The 24,306-nt window shown below is 34.1% G+C and overlaps 1 protein-coding gene across 1 annotated transcript in view; it reads right to left on the reverse strand.

The window, feature by feature from the left end:
- Positions 1–24,306, reverse strand: part of LOC145255806 (uncharacterized) — a 654,582-nt gene that overhangs the window by 167,039 nt on the left and 463,237 nt on the right. The window contains exon 8 of the mRNA XM_080114494.1: positions 6,770–6,869. Coding sequence (XP_079970620.1) covers positions 6,770–6,869 — 100 coding nt within the window. The remainder of the gene's footprint in view (positions 1–6,769; positions 6,870–24,306) is intronic.

The raw sequence follows: 24,306 nt of genomic DNA on the forward strand, positions 1-24,306 counted from the left end.
GTATCATTATAGTATTTCACAAATAAATAATTTAAAGTGCAGTATCTTTTCTGCTATTACACACAATCTTTTCTATTATCGGTCACTGAAAGAGAAATTCTTCTACATTTAGACAAGTTATTTGCTTCCCCACGAAAGCAAATGTGACACAAGGTCGTTTTTAATGTGGGGGGGGGGCAGCTTCCCCAAAAGTAAGCTAAAAAGGTGGCACTCTGGTTGCGACCAAAAATAATAATTGTCTCAGTATAGAGGGTTTCCCCTCCAATGACAGGGACAAATTACCTTAAGTGCAGCATTTGCAGAACAGATATTACACTTTGATCCCGGCTTGAAGTTTTTGTGCTAATCCAGTCGTTTCCTTTTTGCATCTAACTTTGCCCCCATGAAGAGACAATTAAATAACGACACACGTATTTACGTAGATCGTAAGGAACAATATTTTTCACAAAAGATATTCTAACTTAAAAAAAATAAAAGAAGCATAATTGGCTTTGCTTGATATTCTGTACAGAAAATTATTTTCAGATTAATCACAAAAAAACAAAAACAATAAAGGTATGATTTAAAGTTGATTCAAATATAAATAAGATTTTGGAACTAAATGATTAGATAGGCAAATTTTAATACCCCCTCCCCCATCTCTCCTTCGTATACCTATGTAACAATACATCTTTTCAATGAAGAAGAAGGAATCGTCATTGATATCATTTTCTGGATTCCTTTAAATTTTCAGGTCTTTCAGCATCGTATTTTTTTCTCACAAACGACATAATCAGGGTCCGATCGAATCTTGATTGTCATTTCAGCTTTTAAAAAGTACGAGGACTTAATTTTATGAAACAGATGCAACATTTTGATTATTTTGTTTTACGGCATATCAACCCTTTTCGGATTATTGTCAAGTTCAGTCATTTTGGCGAAGAATTTTATGATTCAAGTTCCTTATATCTTCAAATATTTATTCATAGTGTTTGGTTTGATTCTTTTGTAGAGGAAAATTGTTGTTTTGTTTCATTTTTTTTTTTTTTTACTTTGTAGAACATGATTAAGTTTTGCAAAGGGAAACATAAAAAAGAAAGAACAAAACAATGACATCAATGTTTGGTGCATCTTAGTCTGATCTGGTAAGATCAGAGGATACAGTAAAATTTCAATCTGTCATACTCGATTCCATAAGCAGCAATAGTATCCATTAAACCAATCATTCAAGTACGTCCAAGGATGGAATACTGCTGCCACATCTGGGCAGGAGCTGCTAAAAACAGCCTATCCTGCCTTAACAGAGTACAAAATAGACTTTGTGGTTTGGTGGGGGATGCCCTTTTCTCTTCCCTGCAGCCTCTCTCCCACAGAAGAGACGTTGCGAGCCTGTCTTTGTTTTATCGTTATTTCCATGACAAGTGCTCGTCTGAGCTCCAATCTCTCGTCCCCCCTCGCCAATCTTTCATGAGAAACACCTGTCTGGCTGAAACTACTGTCAATAATTTTCCCCACACTTTATCTGTGCCCAAATCCAAACGTAGATTCCATGAGCAGAGCTTCTTTCCTAGAAGTGCATGACTGTAGAACTTTCTTCTGTTCGCCTGTTTCCCACCTGACTACAACTTGGATGTCTTCAAATCCAACATAAACAAATTCCTGACAAACCGCCCCTTTAAGTAAGACACTCTATCAAATCTCCAATACTAATGATTACTACAATACTATCTCATTGATTACCGTACACGCAATAACCCTTATCCCTGAGTGGCCTTCGGGCCTTGATAAGTGGTGACTCCCATGTAAACAACAAAAAAACAAAAAAAAAACCCTTCACTTTAATTTAGAATATTTTAATACTAATGTTATTGTAAAAAGAATGGTGGGATTTGCCTTTGTAAATCATTAAAAAGATTTTTGCACAACTGAAGTGCAACAACTGAAGTGCAACAACTGAAGTGCAACAACTGAAGTGCAACAACTGCTCACCAATAGATTATTGTAATTGCAAAAGATTGAATTGTTATATTTCCACATTACCAGTGCGGGTAAGAATATTCTTTAAGGTCAGCTCACAATCGGCTCCAAACCGGCAAGAAGTTATAAGGATGTCTGTAAGTAAGATATAAAGGCAGGTTGCATTGACCCAACAGGCTGAGAGTTTGTGGCTGAAGACTGCAGCCACTGGAGAAGAGGTGTGAAGACATGCTCTAAGAGCAATGAGGAGAAAAGAGACCAGCAGTCGAGGGAGAGGAAAGGACACAGACAACATTGATCTGGAATAAAGCTCTTGCAACAAGACACTACCTATATATAGCCTGCCGATCCAGTATAGGCTAGCACAGTGAAAGCAGATGCAGCCAACCGACAAATTTCAGGCACAGAATTACATTAGCAAACAACAATATTGGCGCGAAAAGCTGACTGCAATGATACTATATAAGATAAATGGAACGGTGTAATAAAAGATGATTAAAATGGTATTATTCAAGATCACCACAATGGAACAATACAATATCACCACAATAGCACAATACCAGATCACCACAATGGCACAATACCAGATAAACACAATGGAAAATTACTAGATAACCAGAATGGCACAAAATCAGATTACCACAATGATAAATTATCAGATCACCACAATGGCACAAAATCAGATCACCACAAGTATATGATACTAGGCCACCACAATGGCCCAATACCAGATCACGATAATGAAATATTATTAGATCACCACAATGGCATAATACTAGATTACAACAATGGCACAATACCAGATCACAACAAAAGCATGATAACACCATATGGTAATAATACCAGATCACCACAATGGCACATTAATAGATCATCACAATGGCACAATACTAGATCACCACAATGGCACAATACTAGATTACCATAATGGCACAATACTAGATTACCACAAGGGACAATACTAGATTACCACAAGGGACAATACTAGATTATCACAATGGCATAATACTTGATTACTACAATGACATAATACTGGATCACTAAAATGGCATGATACTAGATTAGGACAATGGCACAATATTAGATGATGTCAATGATACAATTACAATACTTGAAATAAAATTAGAATATGACATTTGTACAATTCTTAAACAATTCTTAAACTTAAAGAGTTACACAATATTTCGTTTTCCCACTTACATCTAATATGAATGACTCACTGCGAACAATTTGAAAATAAAAACAAACGATTTAAACGTTCACTCATCAAATCAGTTGTTAAGGGTGGCTTTGTGGAGGAGACCTGTGCTCTCTGAGTGCTCTTATTTCTCTTTGTTTTATTAAAAATATCATTGTACATAATCAAGTTACCATAACTGAAATTTTTTATAAGGAAAGCTTGTTTTTGAAACCATGCAAACAAACTCCATTAAACATTTCTTTTTTTTCATTTAATTTCTGATTTTGCTTTTAACAAAGACGGATATCGGATCCAAATTTTGCGATTCAGGATTTAGCACAACATGCAAAAGCAAGCTTAGTTTATTGATTACGGCGTGAAATTGCAATAGACTTAAAAGTAGTGCCATATATAAACAATTTAATCTTCAGATAGAATAAAAAGTAACATTGAAATAAAACCATGAAGTGTTTTGTTAAATAATAATCAAATCTGTTGATGTCCGCCATCTTACCTTGACGATACAATCATCTTGTTACCAACGGCAAGGAGGTTACGTTTTCCGTTGAGTTCGTTTGTCACTATGTTTGTTTGTTTACAGTTTTGTTTTCACGTCACTTGATCAATCGTCACCAAACTTGGTCAAGATATCGATCATGGTCTAACTTGGAACTAATTTAATTTTGGGACATCTACCCCAAAGGACAAGGTCATAAAAAAGGTCAAAGTTACACTTTTGGCGATAACTTCAGTTCTGCTTATTGTAAAGTCGCACTACTTGGCCTATATTGTAGCTAATGAAGTCCTACATTTTATATGTCATTGATCTTGATCTTTTACAAGTTTGATCAATGTTGTAATTTTGATGGAATTTTAACTTCCAATTTCTCAAACTGGATTTAGGGATCTGATGCTCTTTTATGACAGTAACCAGCATTCCAATATTCCAATTTTCACCTTAAATACAATTTCACACACACACACACACACACACACACACACACACACACACACATATGCGAAAACATCATTAAATTCACTACTCGTTCAGCAGCCGCCAATAGCGTAATGGTTAGGAGCCTTGACTGCTGTACAGACGGTCGGGTTTCAATCCTGGCTTGAGGTAGTTGCCTGTCTAGCCGCACTGATGAGCTGTGAAACAGCGAAACAGTACTGTATGTGGATGACTATATATATATATATATATATATATATATATATATATATATATATATATTATACTTAAGTTAAATTAATCAACATTTGTTTCTTATATATTTTAACCCCACAATTTTCCTCTCTCATTTTATACAGAATCTATCACTCTCGCTTTCGTGACTCTTTAAATGAGAAACAGAAAATGCTTTAGCTGAACTAAACTGAACTATTGATCTAAAGAAAAAAGGAAGTTGCTATTATATAAAATTCTTTCAGAATTGACAATAATCTTTTTTTGGGGGGGGGGGCTGTATGATAAAGTGCAACCAATTTATAATGGAATGGTCAGACCAAAAGGCTGATTATACATATTTTAATGGAGGCAAATTTTTTAAAGATTTTATGCCGCTATAAGAGCCGATTTCCATAGCCATTTTTTTTAAAACAGAAATTTAAAAATTGAATATAAAAGATATAGAAGATATTGCTATTTTTATTGGGAATCCTTTTTTTATATTACAAACTGTTGTCACATGTTTTGTAATATTCACACACACACGTGCTAGTTTATTACGTTTGTGAATTTTTGAGATAAGGATTGATTATTCGTATTATTTGAATTCTTTGGACTATTGTTCTCATCTTAAGTGTTATTTTCACCTCTGACCTTCTTCAGGTATATCTTGTTGAACGCTGGAATCTTTATGTCGAACTGAGAAATCTGCACAGAATTTCAAACGGAACCCTTTATTTAATCTATGGGGTTAGCATGTTCGCGTTCCATCAAACATTACTGAGTAAGAGGCCTAAGTAATTGTATTTTGAGTGCTGTTTACACTGAAAATTGAAGATTCACCCTCCAGAAGAGTGCAAGTTTACAATTTAATTTCACCAAGTACTTCCAGAGTTCAACAGAAAGATTCCCAAGTTTGACAAGATACACCTGAAGAAGGTTGGAGGTTACGTCGGCCGAAACGTTGACGAATGCTATGTTATGTATATCAAATAACTAATGAAAGTCAAATGTACAAACTATGGTTGATAGAATCATGGTAGTTTATTTTTATTTTTATAAGGGGGTCACCACAGACCCAAAGGCCACTCGAGGATAAGGGTTAATGAGTGTAAGATGGTTACTGAGACAACAACAGCTTGAGAATTGTTAGTGGTGGAAATTGGGTGGAATTTGATTAAGGGGACGGCTCAACAAGAATTTGTTTACATGTGACTTGAAGACGACCACGTTGTAGTAAGGCGAACATATACATTAAGCGTAGCGACATATTGTTCCATAGCAATGCCTGAAATATTGTACTATGCATAGATTGACAGTTTATTATAAATTCTCATAGAGGCCCAATCGTTGTTGAAGGGGGGTGATAACAATATTTTTATTTGAAATACTTGTTTTTACTGACAGACACTAGTTTTTCATGCTTATGCAATCTTCAGTCTAGGAAATCATAATTCCTACCGTTTGAAGGATTTAAACTCAGTTGCTAAGTCATCTTTTACACTGTAGCTATATATATATATATATATATATATATATATATATATATATATATATATATATATACTAGCATTTCAGCCAGGCATTGTCTGGGTATTTGGAGGAGTATGTTAAGCAAAAAAAAAAAAAAAGCGGCCAAATTTTTAAATTTGACCCCTATTATGACCCCTTAACATTTATTGTTTTAAGCTCAAATCAAGTTATTAAGTTAGATCCATGTCCAAGGAACCTATATCTAAAATTTCAGTTGTTTATACCCAAAATTGTTGGAGGAGTTTGGTAGAGTTCTCAAAGGTCAAATCGTTGAAATTTGACCCCTTAACCGCCAAATTTTTGGCCGAAAATGGATTACAAAGATTTTCCCAAATCTCAGTACCCTGTATATCAAATTTCGAGTCTGTAGACTTAAAGTTGACAGAGTTATTGCGTAGGGGAATGTACACAGACACACAGACACGTTCACTTTTATAGATATATAAACACACACACACACACACACACACACACACACACACAGGCATGACAACCAAAATGTTTTGTGTATGTCTACAAGGTTAGGAACCACGGTTTTAGACAGATGGAGTAGATCTTATCAAACTTGATCTAAGTTGGAGATATAAAAAATGTTTACAAAGTATATTTCATTGGTATTGGCGTACTCATATTCCGAGAAATGACCTTTTGAAAGTTTCATGCTATGTGTTCAGAGTAATTCAATAATGCGACTTATTTTCTTACAGTTCTCACCATTTTTGTTTCCTTTTTTTTTCCCCCCCATTTTTTTGGTTCTTAGCAATATGGCATCAGAAACTTACTTGCAACTCTTTGTTATTCTTGTCGCATGATTAACTATTCAAATCGTTGGTGTCAACCTTCTCTGCTGCCACTGGTAGTTTTAGCACGATTCTGCTAGTCAACATGAAGGAATAGTAATCGTACACTTTGTATTGGTTGTCACTTACCTGGAAGGATTCCATCAGACTGATTAACACCGACATATTTTGCCGAACAAAAAACTTTGACAGGAGATACAAGGGAGCCGTTCGTTAAGTTGTAGATCATCTGAAATAGAAATAATTTGATGAGAAAATTATGATTTATGTCTTTTGTCTAATTATATGAGTATCGAAATAAAATTAAGGCAAACATGGAAGTAGGTGTCTTCATTTTGAAATACGAGATATATATATTTTCACATAGATTTGATGAAATGCATCATATCTACAGACATTAGTGAGACATGTCATACTCAACCACATCTAAATGAACATTAATAAACGTCACGTACAACCACATCTGAATAAACCTTAATCAAGACATGTCTGAAACAATCACATCTGTATAACCCTAAGCAAGACGTCACAGACAATCACATCTACAGAAACCTTAATAAGACACGTCATATACAACCACATCTACTATTAATAAGACGTGTTATATATAAAAATATCTAATAAGACCTGTCATATACACAAAGATCTAATAAGACATGTCATATGCAATCACATATACATGAATAATAAGACATGTCATAAGCCCGTACATTAATGTAGGCATTGATAATGCATGCCAAAGAACACATATACTTTGATGAAATGCATCGTATCGAATCAGATTTAGATAGACATTAATAATACGCCTAATGCAATCACTTCTACATGGACATTAATAATAAATATCATATATAACCACATCTACAAAAACCTCATTTACATGCGATTAATAAGATGTCATATACAATCGCATCTACATAAACATTAATAAGACATGTCATATAGAATCATATCTACATAAACGCTAATAAGACATGTCATATAAAATCACATTTACATAATAAAACATGCTATAAGTCACAACATTCATATAGATATAAGAAATGCAGAACAATTAGGCAAGTTGTATATTATCTGACAAAGATAAATTAACGAGAAAATCACATGATTTACGTCTTTTGTCTAATTACACGGATACAAAAAAAAAAACAAATTGGGGTAGACATAAAATATATGACTACATTTTGAAATGGTAATTTTTTTTTTTTTTTTACATGGAGTTCACCACTTATCAAGGCCCAATGGCCACTCGGGGATAAGGGTTATTGTGTGTACAGTACTCAATGGGATAGTGTAGCAATAGTATTGGAGAATTGGTAAGGTGTCATTACTTAGGGGGTGGGGTTCTTCAGGAATTTGTTTGTGTTGGACTTGAAGACATCCAGGTTGAAGTCGGGAGGGAAACAGGCAAGCGGATCCATGTTTTTTTCTACAGAAAAACATTCACAGCAGAAACTCTAGTTACAAAGAAATTTCATTTCCATCTTGCTCTACCTAAAACTCATTGGAACTACCATCAACAGAGTTTCTTCCTAAGAAATTAACATCTGTGGAACACAATACTTTAAGACTACTTCCGAACTGAATATAACATGATTGCTTTCAAGTCTAATGTAAACAAATACTTGTCAAGCTCTCCTCTTATGTTATGAAATTATACTCATTTGATCACTTGTTTCGGATCTTATATTAGTTTGATCATCATCCAATTGACAATCACATTAACACTTATCCTAAAATCGTCTTTGGCCATAGTAATTAGTGACTTATTAGTATAAAAAACAATACGATAATCATTTCCATGCAGACTTTGAAGAGGCAAATCATATAATACATAGTGTTGCAATGGGGAAAGAGGTGGCTGGTTAATCTTAATGCATCTAAATCCAAGCTTCTATCTTTCCATCATCAACGCTCTGATCTCTGTCTGTCATCAATTGAAATAAATGGCTCTTGTTTTGGGGAGGCTTCATATTTTGACAAGCTTCTAGGTCTGACCTTTATCCTGATCTGAGATGGAACACGTACATCAAATCCGTTGCCAATGCTGCTGGAAAAATGGTGGGATCATTCTAACGCTTGAGTAGATATCTCACTGCTGATGCAATTCTCTACCTGTATAAGAGCCAAGTACGTCCAAGGATGGGGTACTGTTGCCACATCTGGACAAAAGCTGGTAGAAGCACTTTATCCTGCCTTGACAGAGTTCAAAATAGATTTCATAGCTTAGTGGTGGATGCCCTTTTCTCTTCTCTGCAACATCTTTCCCACAGAAGAGACGTTGTGAGCCTGTCTCTGCTTTATCATTATTTTCATGGCAAGTGCTCGTCTGAGCTCCAATCTATGGTCCCCCTCGCCAAACTTTCACAAAAAAACACTCGTCTGGCCAAAACCACTATCAATAATTTCCCTCACTCTTTATCTGTGCCTAAACCTAAATGTAGATTCCATGAACAAAGCTTCTTTCTTAGAACTGAACGCTTGTGGAACTCTCTTCCTTTTCCCTACTTTCTAGCTGACTACAATATGGCTGTCTCTAAGTCCAACGTAAACAAGTTCTTGATGAACCATTTCCCTTAAGTAATCCAATTTTAACAAATTTCCACTACTAACAATTACTACAATATTTTAACATTGACTACTGTACACTCATTAACTCTTACCCACGAGTGGCTTCTGGGCCTTGATAAGTGCTGACTCCTTTGTAAAAAAAAAAAAAAAAAAAGTAATTCCTGCGACAAATAATGTACAAGTATATTTTGGTAAGATAACGAAATACCAAGGTATTATGTATGACATGAAAAGAAACTGGAATCTTAGGAAGATTTCCATTATGTCAGTAATTATAGGAGCAACCAGACCCATAAAAATCAATTTAAAAATTACTTGGCAAATATATCCGACGAACCGGGTGCAAGGAGGGATGCAAACAGTTGCTATTAAAGAGACAGTTAGAATCTTAAAAAGACCTATCGGTTTGAATGCATCTTTCAGTTATGTGAATGTCAGACATTCAGTAGGATGCCCCATCCTCAGCTAGATTATGATATGATATGAGAAAAAAAAAATACAAAAAAAAAATACAAAAACAAAAAAACAAAAACAATATACATGAGACATGATACAGAACCTTATTTGCACGGACATTAATAATTTGAAATGAAGATTTATGTTCCTCAGTTCTTTTCTAACTCAACTTTTGACAGGTAAAAAAAAAAAACATTATCGGAACATTCGAATATTTAAACATCCCATATACAGATCAAGTGTTCGCCCCAGGAAAGGGGTCCTTTATTTCTAAGACTGACCACTCAAATAAAACGAAAATTAATTAAACTATCATATTCAACCACATTCACATAAGAATTTTAATAACACACTTGAAAATACTGCTGTGAAACCTGCCATAGTTATATGGAATAAGTCAGAGAGAGTTGCAACCATGGTTCAAGTGAGTGTTCCTAATGATGGAGGTCTGAAGAGAGCTGAAAGGGAGAAACAGACCAAAATATCATGGTCTCATGTATGATGAAAAGAAACTGGAATCTTAGGGAGATATCAATCATACTAGTTATTATAGGTGCCACAGGGCTTATGAAGAAGAACCTGAAGTTCTACCTAACTAATATTCCCGGCGAACCAAGTGCAAAAGAGAAACAACGAGGATATTAAAAAGAGCTCTCTGTTGGTTTCAATGAAAAGTAGGGCAATGTTGGAAGCTGCTTTGGCTACCCCATACCCAGCATTATAATCTTCAAAGGAAGAAAATTAAAAAAAAAAAAAAAGAAAACATTATAATAAGTCAAATGATATACAATAAACCGTATAATGTGACGCATCATATACAACAACGTTCAAATGGAAATTATCATAAGAGACATCATATACAATCACATTCACATGGACATCATAAGAGACATTATATACAATCACATTCACATGGACATCATAAGAGACATTATATACAATCACATTCACATGGACATCATAAGAGACATCATATACAATCGCATTCACATGGACATCATAAGAGACATTATACAAAATCACATTCACATGAACATCATAAGAGACATCATATACAATCGCATTCACATGGACATCATAAGAGACATCATATACAATCACATTCACATGGACATCATAAGAGACATCATATACAATCACATTCACATGGACATCATAAGAGACATTATATACAATCACATTCACATGGACATCATAAGAGACATCATATACAATCACATTCACATGGACATCATAAGAGAAATCATATACAATCGCATTCACATGGACATCATAAGAGAAATCATATACAATCACATTCACATGGACATCATAAGAGACATCATATACAATCACATTCACATGGACATCATAAGAGACATTATATACAATCACATTCACATGGACATCATAAGAGACATCATATACAATCACATTCACATGGACATCATAAGAGACATTATATACAATCGCATTCACATGGACATCATAAGAGAAATCATATACAATCACATTCACATGGACATCATAAGAGACATTATATACAATCACATTCACATGGACATCATAAGAGACATCATATACAATCACATTCACATGGACATCATAAGAGACATCATATACAATCACATTCACATGGACATCATAAGAGACATCATATACAATCACATTCACATGGACATCATAAGAGACATTATATACAATCACATTCACATGGACATCATAAGAGACATCATATACAATCGCATTCACATGGACATCATAAGAGACATTATACAAAATCACATTCACATGAACATCATAAGAGACATCATATACAATCGCATTCACATGGACATCATAAGAGACATCATATACAATCACATTCACATGGACATCATAAGAGACATCATATACAATCACATTCACATGGACATCATAAGAGACATTATATACAATCACATTCACATGGACATCATAAGAGACATCATATACAATCACATTCACATGGACATCATAAGAGACATCATATACAATCGCATTCACATGGACATCATAAGAGAAATCATATACAATCACATTCACATGGACATCATAAGAGACATCATATACAATCACATTCACATGGACATCATAAGAGACATTATATACAATCACATTCACATGGACATCATAAGAGACATCATATACAATCACATTCACATGGACATCATAAGAGACATTATATACAATCGCATTCACATGGACATCATAAGAGAAATCATATACAATCACATTCACATGGACATCATAAGAGACATTATATACAATCACATTCACATGGACATCATAAGAGACATCATATACAATCACATTCACATGGACATCATAAGAGAAATCATATACAATCACATTCACATGGACATCATAAGAGACATCATATACAATCACATTCACATGGACATCATAAGAGACATTATATACAATCACATTCACATGGACATCATAAGAGACATCATATACAATCACATTCACATGGACATCATAAGAGACACCATATACAATCGCATTCACATGGACATCATAAGAGAAATCATATACAATCACATTCACATGAACATCATAAGAGACATCATATACAATCACATTCACATGGACATCATAAGAGACATCATATACAATCACATTCACATGGACATCATAAGAGACATAATATACAATCACATTCACATGGACATCATAAGAGACATACTATACAATCACATTCACATGGACATCATAAGAGACATTATATACAATCACATTCACATGGACATCATAAGAGACATCATATACAATCACATTCACATGGACATCATAAGAGACATCATATACAATCACATTCACATGGACATCATAAGAGACATCATATACAATCACATTCACATGGACATCATAAGAGACATCATATACAATCACATTCACATGGACATCATAAGAGACATCATATACAATCACATTCACATGGACATCATAAGAGACATCATATACAATCACATTCACATGGACATCATAAGAGACATCATATACAATCACATTCACATGGACATCATAAGAGACATCATATACAATCACATTCACATGGACATCATAAGAGACATCATATACAATCACATTCACATGGACATCATAAGAGACATCATATACAAACACATTCACATGGACATCATAAGAGACATCATATACAAACCATATACACATGACTTAACAGAGCTGAGAGGGAAAAGATAAAGTATCAAGGACTTATGTATGATATGAAATGAAATTTGAAACTAAAAGAGGTTTAAATTATACCAATCATCAACTGGGCTTATGAAAAAGCTTACTTAAAAAGTACTTAGCAAGTATACCTGGTGAATCAAGTGTAAGTGATATACAAACGATTGCACTGAACTGAAATGGACAGCTAGAACCCTAAAAATACCTCTTGGTTGAACTCACTAAAATAGGAGTAAATGTCAGACATCTGGTTGGATGTCCCACCCCCTAGAAGAAAACGAGGAAGAGAAAAAAAATAGAAAAGATGGAAATATATAAGAAACCTCTTGTGCTGCATGTGAGATGACGCCACAAAAAATAGTGAAGAAATGATGAATGTGAGAAATGTGAAGGGCCAAAGTTGCCTTCACATTTTTGCCAAGTTTCAGAAAAATCTAATCGATGGAGCAAAAGTTATGGGGTAAAAGTGTCATTTTTTTTTGCAATTTTAGGGCATTTGTGACCCTTTTTGAGCTCCTAGGAACGCCGAATCCCAGTGAAAACGGACAAACGATGCAGTTTCACGCCTTAAGACATGTATATTTGAATTCAGCACCATGGAAAACTACTATATAGGTATACATATCAAGTTCTTGAGTAATATGAAAAAAGAGCTCCAAAAAGGCATGTTTTTTTTAGCCTTAAAAGTTCCAGAGGAATGTGAACTATAATTTTGCCAGGGTCACCCATACTGAATTTATATTAAAAATAATGGCCTCCACATTTTGGCCAAGTTTCAGGAAAATCTAATGGATGGATCAAATGCTATAGGGCAAAAAGTGTCATTTTTAGCTATTTAGGGGCATTTTTGACCTCTTTTGAGCCCCTGGGGCACAACAGGAATTTTTGTAAAAAAAATTTTTTATTGTGCACATCTATTTAATGAAATACAATTTTTGGCAAAATTTCAGGAAAAAACTAATGGATGGTTTTCTGGCAATAGTCTGGACTAACGGACACATGGACGCCACTGAAAACATAGGTCCCTCTCCGATAAATCGGGGGACCAAAATCTTCAAGATTCAAGTGTTAAACTGCACTTTAAAAGGAAAGAGTTTTAAAGTGTGCAGAATATTGTGTTGTGAGCTTCAACATATCCCAAGTTGTGTGGAATGTCGTCAAATCGAAGTTTCAGGATGCTGTTCCATGCTCTCTCGCACTCTTTCCCTATTTTTATTAGTGATGTCGTTTCAAGGTCTGCCAGCTTTGGTCTTCAAATCGGTGCAGCATGTTTCGAATTGTGTTATGACATGGACCATCTCTAACATGAAAATGTCATCGATAAGCTCTTTGAGTCAAAACAATTGACCCCTGATTTTTGTAAAGCAATTTCACAACTTGTATATGTTGTTCAATGCTATACTTATCCATAATTAATTTTCAAAATATTATACGTAAAATATCTGATATAGAGAAAAAAAATAATCATTAATGGTAAAATGACAGATTTTAAACCCTTCAGTGACTTTTTGGACATCCTTTGTATATTCACATGGAAATTATAAGAGATCATATACAACATTACCCTAGACATAAGAAACACCAAATACAACCACATTTATGCAGACATTACAGAACACATACACAATCACATTGACATGGACATCATAAGACACATCATATACAACCATATTCACACGGACATAAGAAAAATAATATACAACCACATTCACGTGGACATCATAAGACACATCATATACAACCATGTTTACGTGGGCATCATAAGAAAAATAATATACAACCACATTCACGTGGACATCAGAAAAATAATATACAACCACATTCACGTGGACATCATAAGACACATCATATACAACCATATTTACGTGGGCATCATAAGAAAAATAATATACAATCACATTCACGTGGACATCAGAAAAATAATATACAATCACATTCACATGGACATCATATGAAAAAAAATATACAATCACATTCACATGGACATAAGAAAAATAATATACAACCACATTCACGTGGACATCATAAGACACATCATATACAACCATATTTACGTGGGCATCATAAGAAAAATACTATACAACCACATTCACATGGACATAAGAAAAATAATATACAACCACATTCACGTGGACATCAGAAAAATAATATACAATCACATTCACGTGGACATCATAAGAAAAATAATATACAACCATATTCACGTGGACATCATAAGACATCATATACAACCACAGCTACATTAACGTTACAATAAGACCACGTTCACATTGACATTATAAGACACATCATATACAACCACATTCGCAAAGACATTATACTAAGACACATATAGGAGAAAACACTGTCATCGAATGTCTAAAGTCTCTTTGTACAGACGTTTGTTAGGAGATCCTGGCATGAGGATAATTTTATTCTATAAGTAAACCCTGACCACATATTTAAAATCACATTGTACTCACGGCCCAAATAAGATCTCCTATGTATGGCTAACCTACACTGGATTTTACAACGAATGATATTACCTAAATGTTAAGATTTTTGTTCCTTAGAAGCGCTGGTTGAGTTTGAATAAAATAAATACGTATTATATACGTTTGAAGTCAAAACAACGCATTATTACAAAATAAACAGACATTTATTTTGTTTGAAATTTATATTGAAATTCATAAATATATTTTGAAGCAAAACTTCATCTTCAGTATGTTTTTCTTTTCTTTTTTTTTTGCCACGTTGTTGTTGGGACAGAGAATTAGAAAGTAGAAGTCCATTTGTTGTTTTTACAGTAGTTTTTTAAATCTCAGAACGGTGTGTTTGGTCATGCGGAATATTACTTAGCGGCATGAAGCTGGATAATCCACCAGACTAGATTAATTCTTATTCTGGAATCCAGTAAGACCAAGAGACCATAAAAAGGATATAACATAATTAAATGATCACTTGGGAAGAGGGACATTATGTTCTCAACTTCTTTACTAACTCCGTGCTTGAGATACAAAGGAGGACTTTAATGGAACATTCGAATATCTATGTATCTCATATCTATGTATCTAATATAGAGATCACGTGTTAGCCCATGGAAGTGGTTCTTGATTTCTGAGAACTTCAGGTGAAGTAAAATGGAAAAAAAAAAAAAAAAGAAAAAAAGACATTATAATTAGACATATCATGTACAACTGCATTCATTACCTGGGAAACGGAGCTATAAAACCTGTCATAGTGATATGCGACAAGAAGGATAAAGAAGCAACCTTTAGTAGAAGTTAGTGTCCGTTAATGATGTTGGATTAAACAGAGTTGAGAGGTAAAAGATAACAAAATACCAAGGACATGAAAAGAAACTGGAATTTTAGGAAGATCTCTATCAATTCATCATTTATAAGAGTAACTGGACTGGTGAAAAAGAATTTAAAAAACCACCTGGCAAATATACCCGGTGAATCAAGTGCAAGAGTGATTCAAACAATTGTCCTTAAAGGGACGGTCAGGATTTTAAGTAGATCTCTTGGAATATATGAGGTAGCGGGTGAACGTTTGGCATCCGGTAGGATGCCTTATCCTTTAGCTTGAGCAAACTGATAAGAAAATTGGAAAAAAAAAAAAAAGAAGACATTATAAGACAATTCATATTCAACAACGTTTCCATAAACATTAAAATAAGACATTATATACAACCGCATTCATATAGACATTATAATAAGGCACAGCATAATACAACAACATTGACACCGAGGAGACCCTTCAATCAAAATGACAAGAGATGAGTGCTATAAACATTAATCAAACGAGTGGAAAGAAAATTACGGGTCGTTAATTGGACTTTTGACTTTTTCAGGGTGACTGAATATTTTCATCTGTTTAATGACCCCACTCCTCCCCTTCAACTCCGTCTGCTATTATTTCTTCTCTGCATACTGACTTATTATATATAATGAATAATTCAAAAGTTGGAATTAAATGGAATCTAATCATGTTTCTATGGAATAATGCGATCTTGTTCTATTTTAGAAAGAACCGTTTCTTTTATAAGGCCCAAAACAAGTTATTAATAACCATATTTATTTATTTAGGTATATATATATATATTATTAGCATTTCATCCCGGCGTTGCCCGGGTGTTTGGAGGTATATGTTGAGCAAAAAAAAAAAAAAGAAAAAGAAAAAAAAAAAGAAAAAAGCGGTCAATTTTTAAATTTGACCCCTATTATGACCCCTTAACATTTATTGTTTTGGGCTCAAATCAAGTTATTAAGTTAGATCCATGTCCAAGGAATCTATATCTAAAATTTCAAGTGTTTAGACCCATAATTGTTGGGGGAGTTTGGTAGAGTTCTCAAAGGTCAAATCGTTGAACTTTGACCCCTTAAAAGCCAAATTTCTGGCCGAAAACCGATCACATAGATTTTCCCAAATCTCAGTACCCTGTATATCAAATTTCGAGTCTGTAGACTAAAAATTGACAGAGTTATTGCGTAGGGAAATGTACACTGACAAACATACACACAGACACGTTCACTTTTATAGATATATAGATAGATTAATAAGCACATGAATTTATTTATTAGGCATATATTAACAACAAAAACAAAATACTTTTAGCTCATTAAAAACGGGCAAAAAGTAATAGCCCGTTGACTTAGAATAAGTACTTAATTCCAAAACTGATGGTTGAATATGGTTAAATGTATGCTAATTTTTGCATTAAATACTAATCCCTATTAATTCCTAATTATGCATCGAACGCATACAATAATAATTAGTGTGCTGTAGCTTATCATAACGAAGGTCCATACTAAATTTCAGGTAGATCGCCCAGTAGTTTACAAGAAAACTTCCAGAGTAAATGTAGTATCGTGGTGACTAATATCTATTAATCCCTAACTGTGCATCGAACAGATACCATAATAATTAGTTTGCTGCACCTTATCATAACAAAGGTCCACACAAGTTGGAGATATAACCTGTTTAGAAAGTTATAACTTCATTGGTATTGTAGATCTTCAATTTTTTGAGTCAAAAGTAATAGGGAGCGTTTCTTTTGGAATGACCCTCGTAGATCTGGGGTGAAAGTCAGTCTTAGAAGCATATCAAAATATAGATCTCCCTCAAGGAGGGAGCCATTCGTTTTGATTGGAGTAAAATAAGGATCGAAGCGTTCGTGGTGAAAAAAAGAGACGCTTGGTTTTAGAAGCATTAACAGTAAGAAACCATTTTTGTTGTGGAGAAAGGATTGTTGTTGTTGTAAGGCCACAAACAATTTCGGAATGGCCTTCAGGCCAAGATCACAGTGTAGTATCTGTTCTGATGCTACACTTCAAGTTTTCTGTTCTCGGTCAGTGGGGGAGACAATTTTTACTTTTGTTCCTATTCAGAGTGCCCTTTTTATGAGCAAGATTTTCCCCATATTAAAACCGACCTTGTGTCTAACTCTGCCTTCGTGGGGAGGCAAGTAAATAGGAACTATCAAGGTGTAAGATAAATTTAAAAATTTGTTAAAACTTATTTCATAATTTCTCTCTCTCTCTCTCTCTCTATCTCTCTCTCTCTATATATATATATAAAGGAGTAGCGTTCTTGTGTGTGTACAACTCTCCTATAGCCCAAACCACTGGACCGATCATGACCAAACTTGGCATGATGATGGTCTCCGACCTAGGGATGGTGCACACTATCAAGGTCTAGATCAAATGTTAAGGTCGAGACTTTACTGTATGGTCGGGTACCCGCTAAGCGGGTACCCGACCATACAGTAAAGTCCTCCGCAAAGAGCAGATATCTTTGCTAGTTTGTAATAAAGGAGTTATTGAGAGAGGGAGAGGGAAAGAGGTAGAGAGAGAGGTAGATAGATAGAAAGTGAGTAAGAAAACTGAAAAAAAAAAAGATGAAAAGAGAAAGTAAGCGAACAAGAGAAATAGATAGAAAAAGGGATTGATAGAAGGGAGAAAGAGAGAAAGAGAGAGATGGCTAGAAAGACAGCCAACAAGTAAGGGAGATAGAAAAAAGAATAGATAAAAAGAGAAAGTGAGAGAGACTGAGCGAACAAGAAAGAGAGATAAAAAAAGGGGATATATAGGAAAAGAAAGACAGAGAGAGAGTAGGATAGAGAGTGAGCAAGCAAACGAGATAGAAAAGATAGAGAGGAGAGAGAGAGAGAGAGAGAGAGAGAGAGAAAGTGAAGAAGAGCAATAGAGAACGAAAAAACTAGATAGAAAGATGGAAATATAGCGAGCAAGAGAAATAGAAAGATAGAAAAAATAGAATTACTGTGATAGATAGGGAAAGAGAGGTGGAATTAGCAGTAAGACGAACCGGAGCGAGATTGGCAGAGGAAGTGAAATGGGAGAGAGAGAGAGAGAGAGAGAGAGAGAGAGAGAGAGAGAGAGAGAGATATGTGTGCGAACCAATTTTCTGTGATTATTAAATCGTTGAATTTTAAACAATTTTTTTGTATAATAATTAATCATTTGAACTTTTTTGTTGTCAATATTTTTTTCTTTTCATTCTTTGCAAATTTGATAAATTTCTACGTCTGCGATTTCGTTGTTAAATATTTTAATTATTAAATATTAATAAACATAAACACACGACATTTTTTATGTTGATCTTTTAAAAAATATTTTACTTTAATGAAAAATGAAAAATATTTTAGCAAAAGACAAAAAAAAAAGTCATCTATTTTATGGAAAAATGTAACAAATAAGATCGAGTCTGGACTTTGGGACCATTGTTAAAGTGGAAATGAGAAGAGGAAATGCAGATATACAGAATGCCAATCTCTTTTTTATTTATTTGTCATCAATAGCTTTCTTTTCATAAAATCAATATTTGGTTTATCAGTTTTTTATTGTGAATCTTGTTAACAAATTTACCGAATTTCCATTACTAATAATTACTATATTGTCCAATTTCTACTGTACACTATTTAACCCTTATCCTCGAGTGGCCTCTTGGCCTTGATAAGTGGTGATCCCTATGTAAAAAAAACAAAAAAAAAACGTCGCAGCATGTTATCTACTTCTATTTATCTACTTCCTATATAATATTTTGATTGCAGAAATTCCCCTCTGGACCAAAGTAGCTTTTCAACAACACATGCCACATACAAATTCAATATATCTACCCTGACAGCCACTATTTCAAGTAGCTTACAACTACCATTTTTGCCACACTCAGTTGTACTAATAAAATGTTACATTATATCCGCTGAGAAGCACCATCACAATCGCCACATTTACAGAGGAAGAAGTTCCTTATTTCGCTCTCTCTCTTTCTTTCTCTCTCTCTATTTAATGCTCTCACTGCTACCACTTGACACTGGGGCCAATTCTACATTTTCTTACCCTGCTGAGCTTTGACCGCCATCAACTGGTTATTACATACATATACATAATTTTTCCTTTACACTCGACCTATTTAATTAATTCTCCCCAGCATAATTCCGCTTACTTCGATTGGCTGAACTCTGACTATTCCCATATTCTTGATTAATGCTTCTCCCCCTTCATAAACGAACGTTCAGTATAAATGTTAAATGGCGTCAGCCTCACACAATTACGGTATAGTATCTAGCCTTGGATACTTTGAGGGATCTGTTGGCTTACATTATGTAGGTTTTCTTAAATATTTGTACATCACTACGAGTTTGTCAAACTTAGCTGATCGGGATTTCTGTAAGTCACTTTCCCAGTGATTGTGTACGATACAAACAAACAAACAAACAAAAAATGATTTTTAAGCTATTAGGTCACATATTTTATTTATTTATTAATTTATTCATTTTTCTCTGCGGTTATTTTATAAAAGTCATTTTAGTTCCTGTACGCATAATTACTAATTCGTTACTGTTCTTACTAAACTAACATTGGAACTTATTTTAGTTTTAATACAACGCCAACGACGCATTCTTCTTACTACACATAAAAAAATTTGTTTCTCAGGACTAGTACTTGATTACGACATGCGCTTCTCGGATTCTTTCTTTAAGGGATGCATAAAGCAGCGACAAAAAGAATTATTCGGACACATTTGCATAGATTAAATTAATTTAAAACAATTGACAACAATAAGACGCTTATCCAACAGAACCAATAAGCCACATATTTATTTTATTTTTTCTTCATTCATTTTTCATTTACTTTTCTTAGTTCCGTTACGCATTTACATGATAATAACTATTTAATATTTCTTTATACTTCTCAATAAACTAACACTGTTAATTCTTTTACTTTGACGACGACGGCGACTACACTTTCTCATTATTATACATAAACAAACTTCGGTTCTCAGAATGAGTACTTATTTACGGCAACATTTTTGGTTCTCAGAATTAGTACTTATTTACGGCAACATTTTTGGTTCTCAGAATTAGTACTTATTTACGGCAACATTTTTGGTTCTAAGAATTAGTACTTATTTACGGCAACATTTTCGGTTCTCAGAATTAGTACTTATTTACGGCAACATTTTCGGTTCTCAGAATTAGTACTTATTTACGGCAACATTTTTGGTTCTCAGAATTAATACTTATTTACGGCAACATTTTTGGTTCTCAGAATTAGTACTTATTTACGGCAACATTTTTGGTTCTCAGAATTAGTACTTATTTACGACAACATTTTTGGTTCTCAGAATTAGTACTTATTTACGGCAACATTTTCGGTTCTCAGAATTAGTACTTATTTACGGCAACATTTTTGGTTCTCAGAATTAGTACTTATTTACGGCAACATTTTCGGTTCTCAGAATTAGTACTTATTTACGACAACATTTTTGGTTCTCAGAATTAGTACTTATTTACGGCAACATTTTCGGTTCTCAGAATTAGTACTTATTTACGGCAACATTTTTGGTTCTCAGAATTAGTACTTATTTACGGCAACATTTTCGGTTCTCAGAATTAGTACTTATTTACGGCAACATTTTTGGTTCTCAGAATTAATACTTATTTACGGCAACATTTTTGGTTCTCAGAATTAGTACTTATTTACGGCAACATTTTCGGTTCTCAGAATGAGTACTTATTTACGGCAACATTTTCATGCATTTTGCACATTTTTTTTTTGTTAGTGATGTAACAAGCGGCGAACATAAAATATGAGCACAGATTTGCATAGATTTAATTACTTTAAAAGGAAATTCCAACAGGAATACTTTTATCCAACAAAACCCAATAGGTAACATATTTATTAGATTTTATTACTTTTAAATAAATGCCAACAAGAAAACGCTATTCTAAGAAAGTGTAATGTTATGACCCTTTGGGCTGTGATCATAGCGTAGTATCTGTTGACTGTTGCAAGCGGGAGCAATGGTCAAAACATTATTATTATTGTTATTGTATTCTTGTTTATTGATTTGAGCGACGGATGGTCGCTGGATTAGTTATTATGATTAGAAGAATAAACAATTAAATTGTGAAATAAATGATTGACGTGTGAATCGCAAAAAGAATGCGAAAATAGAAAATAGATGTAAACATTCTTTTGGTTTTGAATAAACAAATAACTAGGTGGATTAGATTGGTATGAGACACGTAATTAGGTGACGTAAGAGAACACGTGATGCAGTTAGTTTTGGAGAGATTGGGAGAGTTGAGGATTGACCACCAGAGCAGACAGACGTAGACAAGGGTGGACAGACAGCTGGGAGTGAGCTGTATGAACAGAAAATGTAGAAACTGCAGATCCTGTGAAAACCAATTGAGACAACTTTAATAAATTTATATTATAAAAATATAAAGAGTTGTTTTATGGTTTTCACAAAGAAGAACAGTTGTCTCAATTATATGGTGCTGATGGCTTCATGGTTGTCACGGAGAAGCGGGAAGATACAGAAGAAATCTTCAAGAAAACAAAAGGTATGAAGCATATATTATTCTTATTACATATGAACTGTAAAAATATCCCGTGCGATAAGTCTGATAGAACATGATTCAGTTTACATGTCAATATCATGTCCCCTGGCTAACAACATACATACGATTTATACGTTTATTATCTGTCTGTTAAAAGAACAATATCTTACATCCACTAGATAACACATGACACGTTTTAATATATCATCTCTATTCCAATTTCAACCAATATATAACAAAAGCAAATAGTTTATTTTATGATTTTTTTTTCCTTCATTGTTCACTGGTTGCCCACCATGCATAGGGTGTTTACTCCGAAGGCCGTTCTCAACATGGGGAGGTTGGGGGGGGGGTGTATCTAATTTTCCAACCGCCCCGTGTTAAGACCGGCTTTCGGAATAAACACACTCTGCAGGTTGAACAACTACTGCACATTGACCGAAATAGTAATTCGTTCTTACTAAAATAACGGGGACATCTTTTCTGGTAACTGCTTACATGAACTAAAATAAATACTAAAATTAATGCAGCATGCTTCATCGAACACATATATATTTTAAATCAATTTAAATTTAATGTATTGTGTTCTTATTTTATTTACTGTTTTATTGTTGTGTTTTTATTTATTTTTTTTCAGTTCATTTACAGTGAATTATATTCAATTACGTATGGTAAAAATAACAGAATTAACAATTTCATTAAATTCTAAAGAAATAGAGCGACAATTATACAATTCACAAACTACCAAAGTGTGCTTGCCATTATCATGGGCGGACAATGGATACAACTAACAAAGGTACTTAATTTTTTTTTTCACAGCTGGGTTGGGAGGCATACTTCCACCGAGCAACACCGGTACACGGATCCTGCTAGTTAAGAATAAAATCTTTCGCCCAATGTAACTTCCGACCATCTTCAGGTGAATCTTGTCGGACTAGAGAATCTTAATCGAGTGAAATAAAGCGTTCCATTCAAAATTCTGTAAAGATTCCCGAGTTCGATAAGATCCAACTGAAGAAGGTCAGCGGTTACATCGGCCGAAACGTTGTGAGAATAACATTGAAAACGAGAGTAGTAATCTGGATAAATCAAATAACACAAAAAGGTTTTTACAAAAAAATGATGGAGTTGTGGCGTGGGAACCATTGCTAAAGTGTAAATGGGAAGGCATACAAATAATGTCGATGTAGGAACTTGAAATGCGGAAATTTGAAGATCAAAACAATAAATTCCGTTTTGTTGCTGAGGATGTCTTCTATTTGCTTCGATGAAATAAACTTAAAATTTTTCTTCAATAATTAGAGTGTATTATTTTATATGCAGGATGGAACGATAAAATTGTCGCCCTAAAGAAAACAATAGCTTTATTTTATAACTTTTACTGAAAAAAACAATTCAGGTAACTTGATTATGTAGTAGAGCTGGCATCTATTCAATTTAGCCGCAGGAGTTTGGTGAATACTCGGCAGATGGTGGTGATCAGGCTGGCTTTGGTGTTGTGGGAGGTCATGTTGGTGATGTTCTTGACGTATGACCAAACAAAGTAGTTCAGCGGGTTTAGGTCAGTGGAGGAGGGGGGGCCGTGAAAGAA

Source organism: Euprymna scolopes, chromosome 31 (genome assembly GCF_053919585.1).
Source record: "Euprymna scolopes isolate OS-2025 chromosome 31, ASM5391958v1, whole genome shotgun sequence".
Lineage (NCBI taxonomy): Eukaryota > Metazoa > Mollusca > Cephalopoda > Sepiida > Sepiolidae > Euprymna > Euprymna scolopes.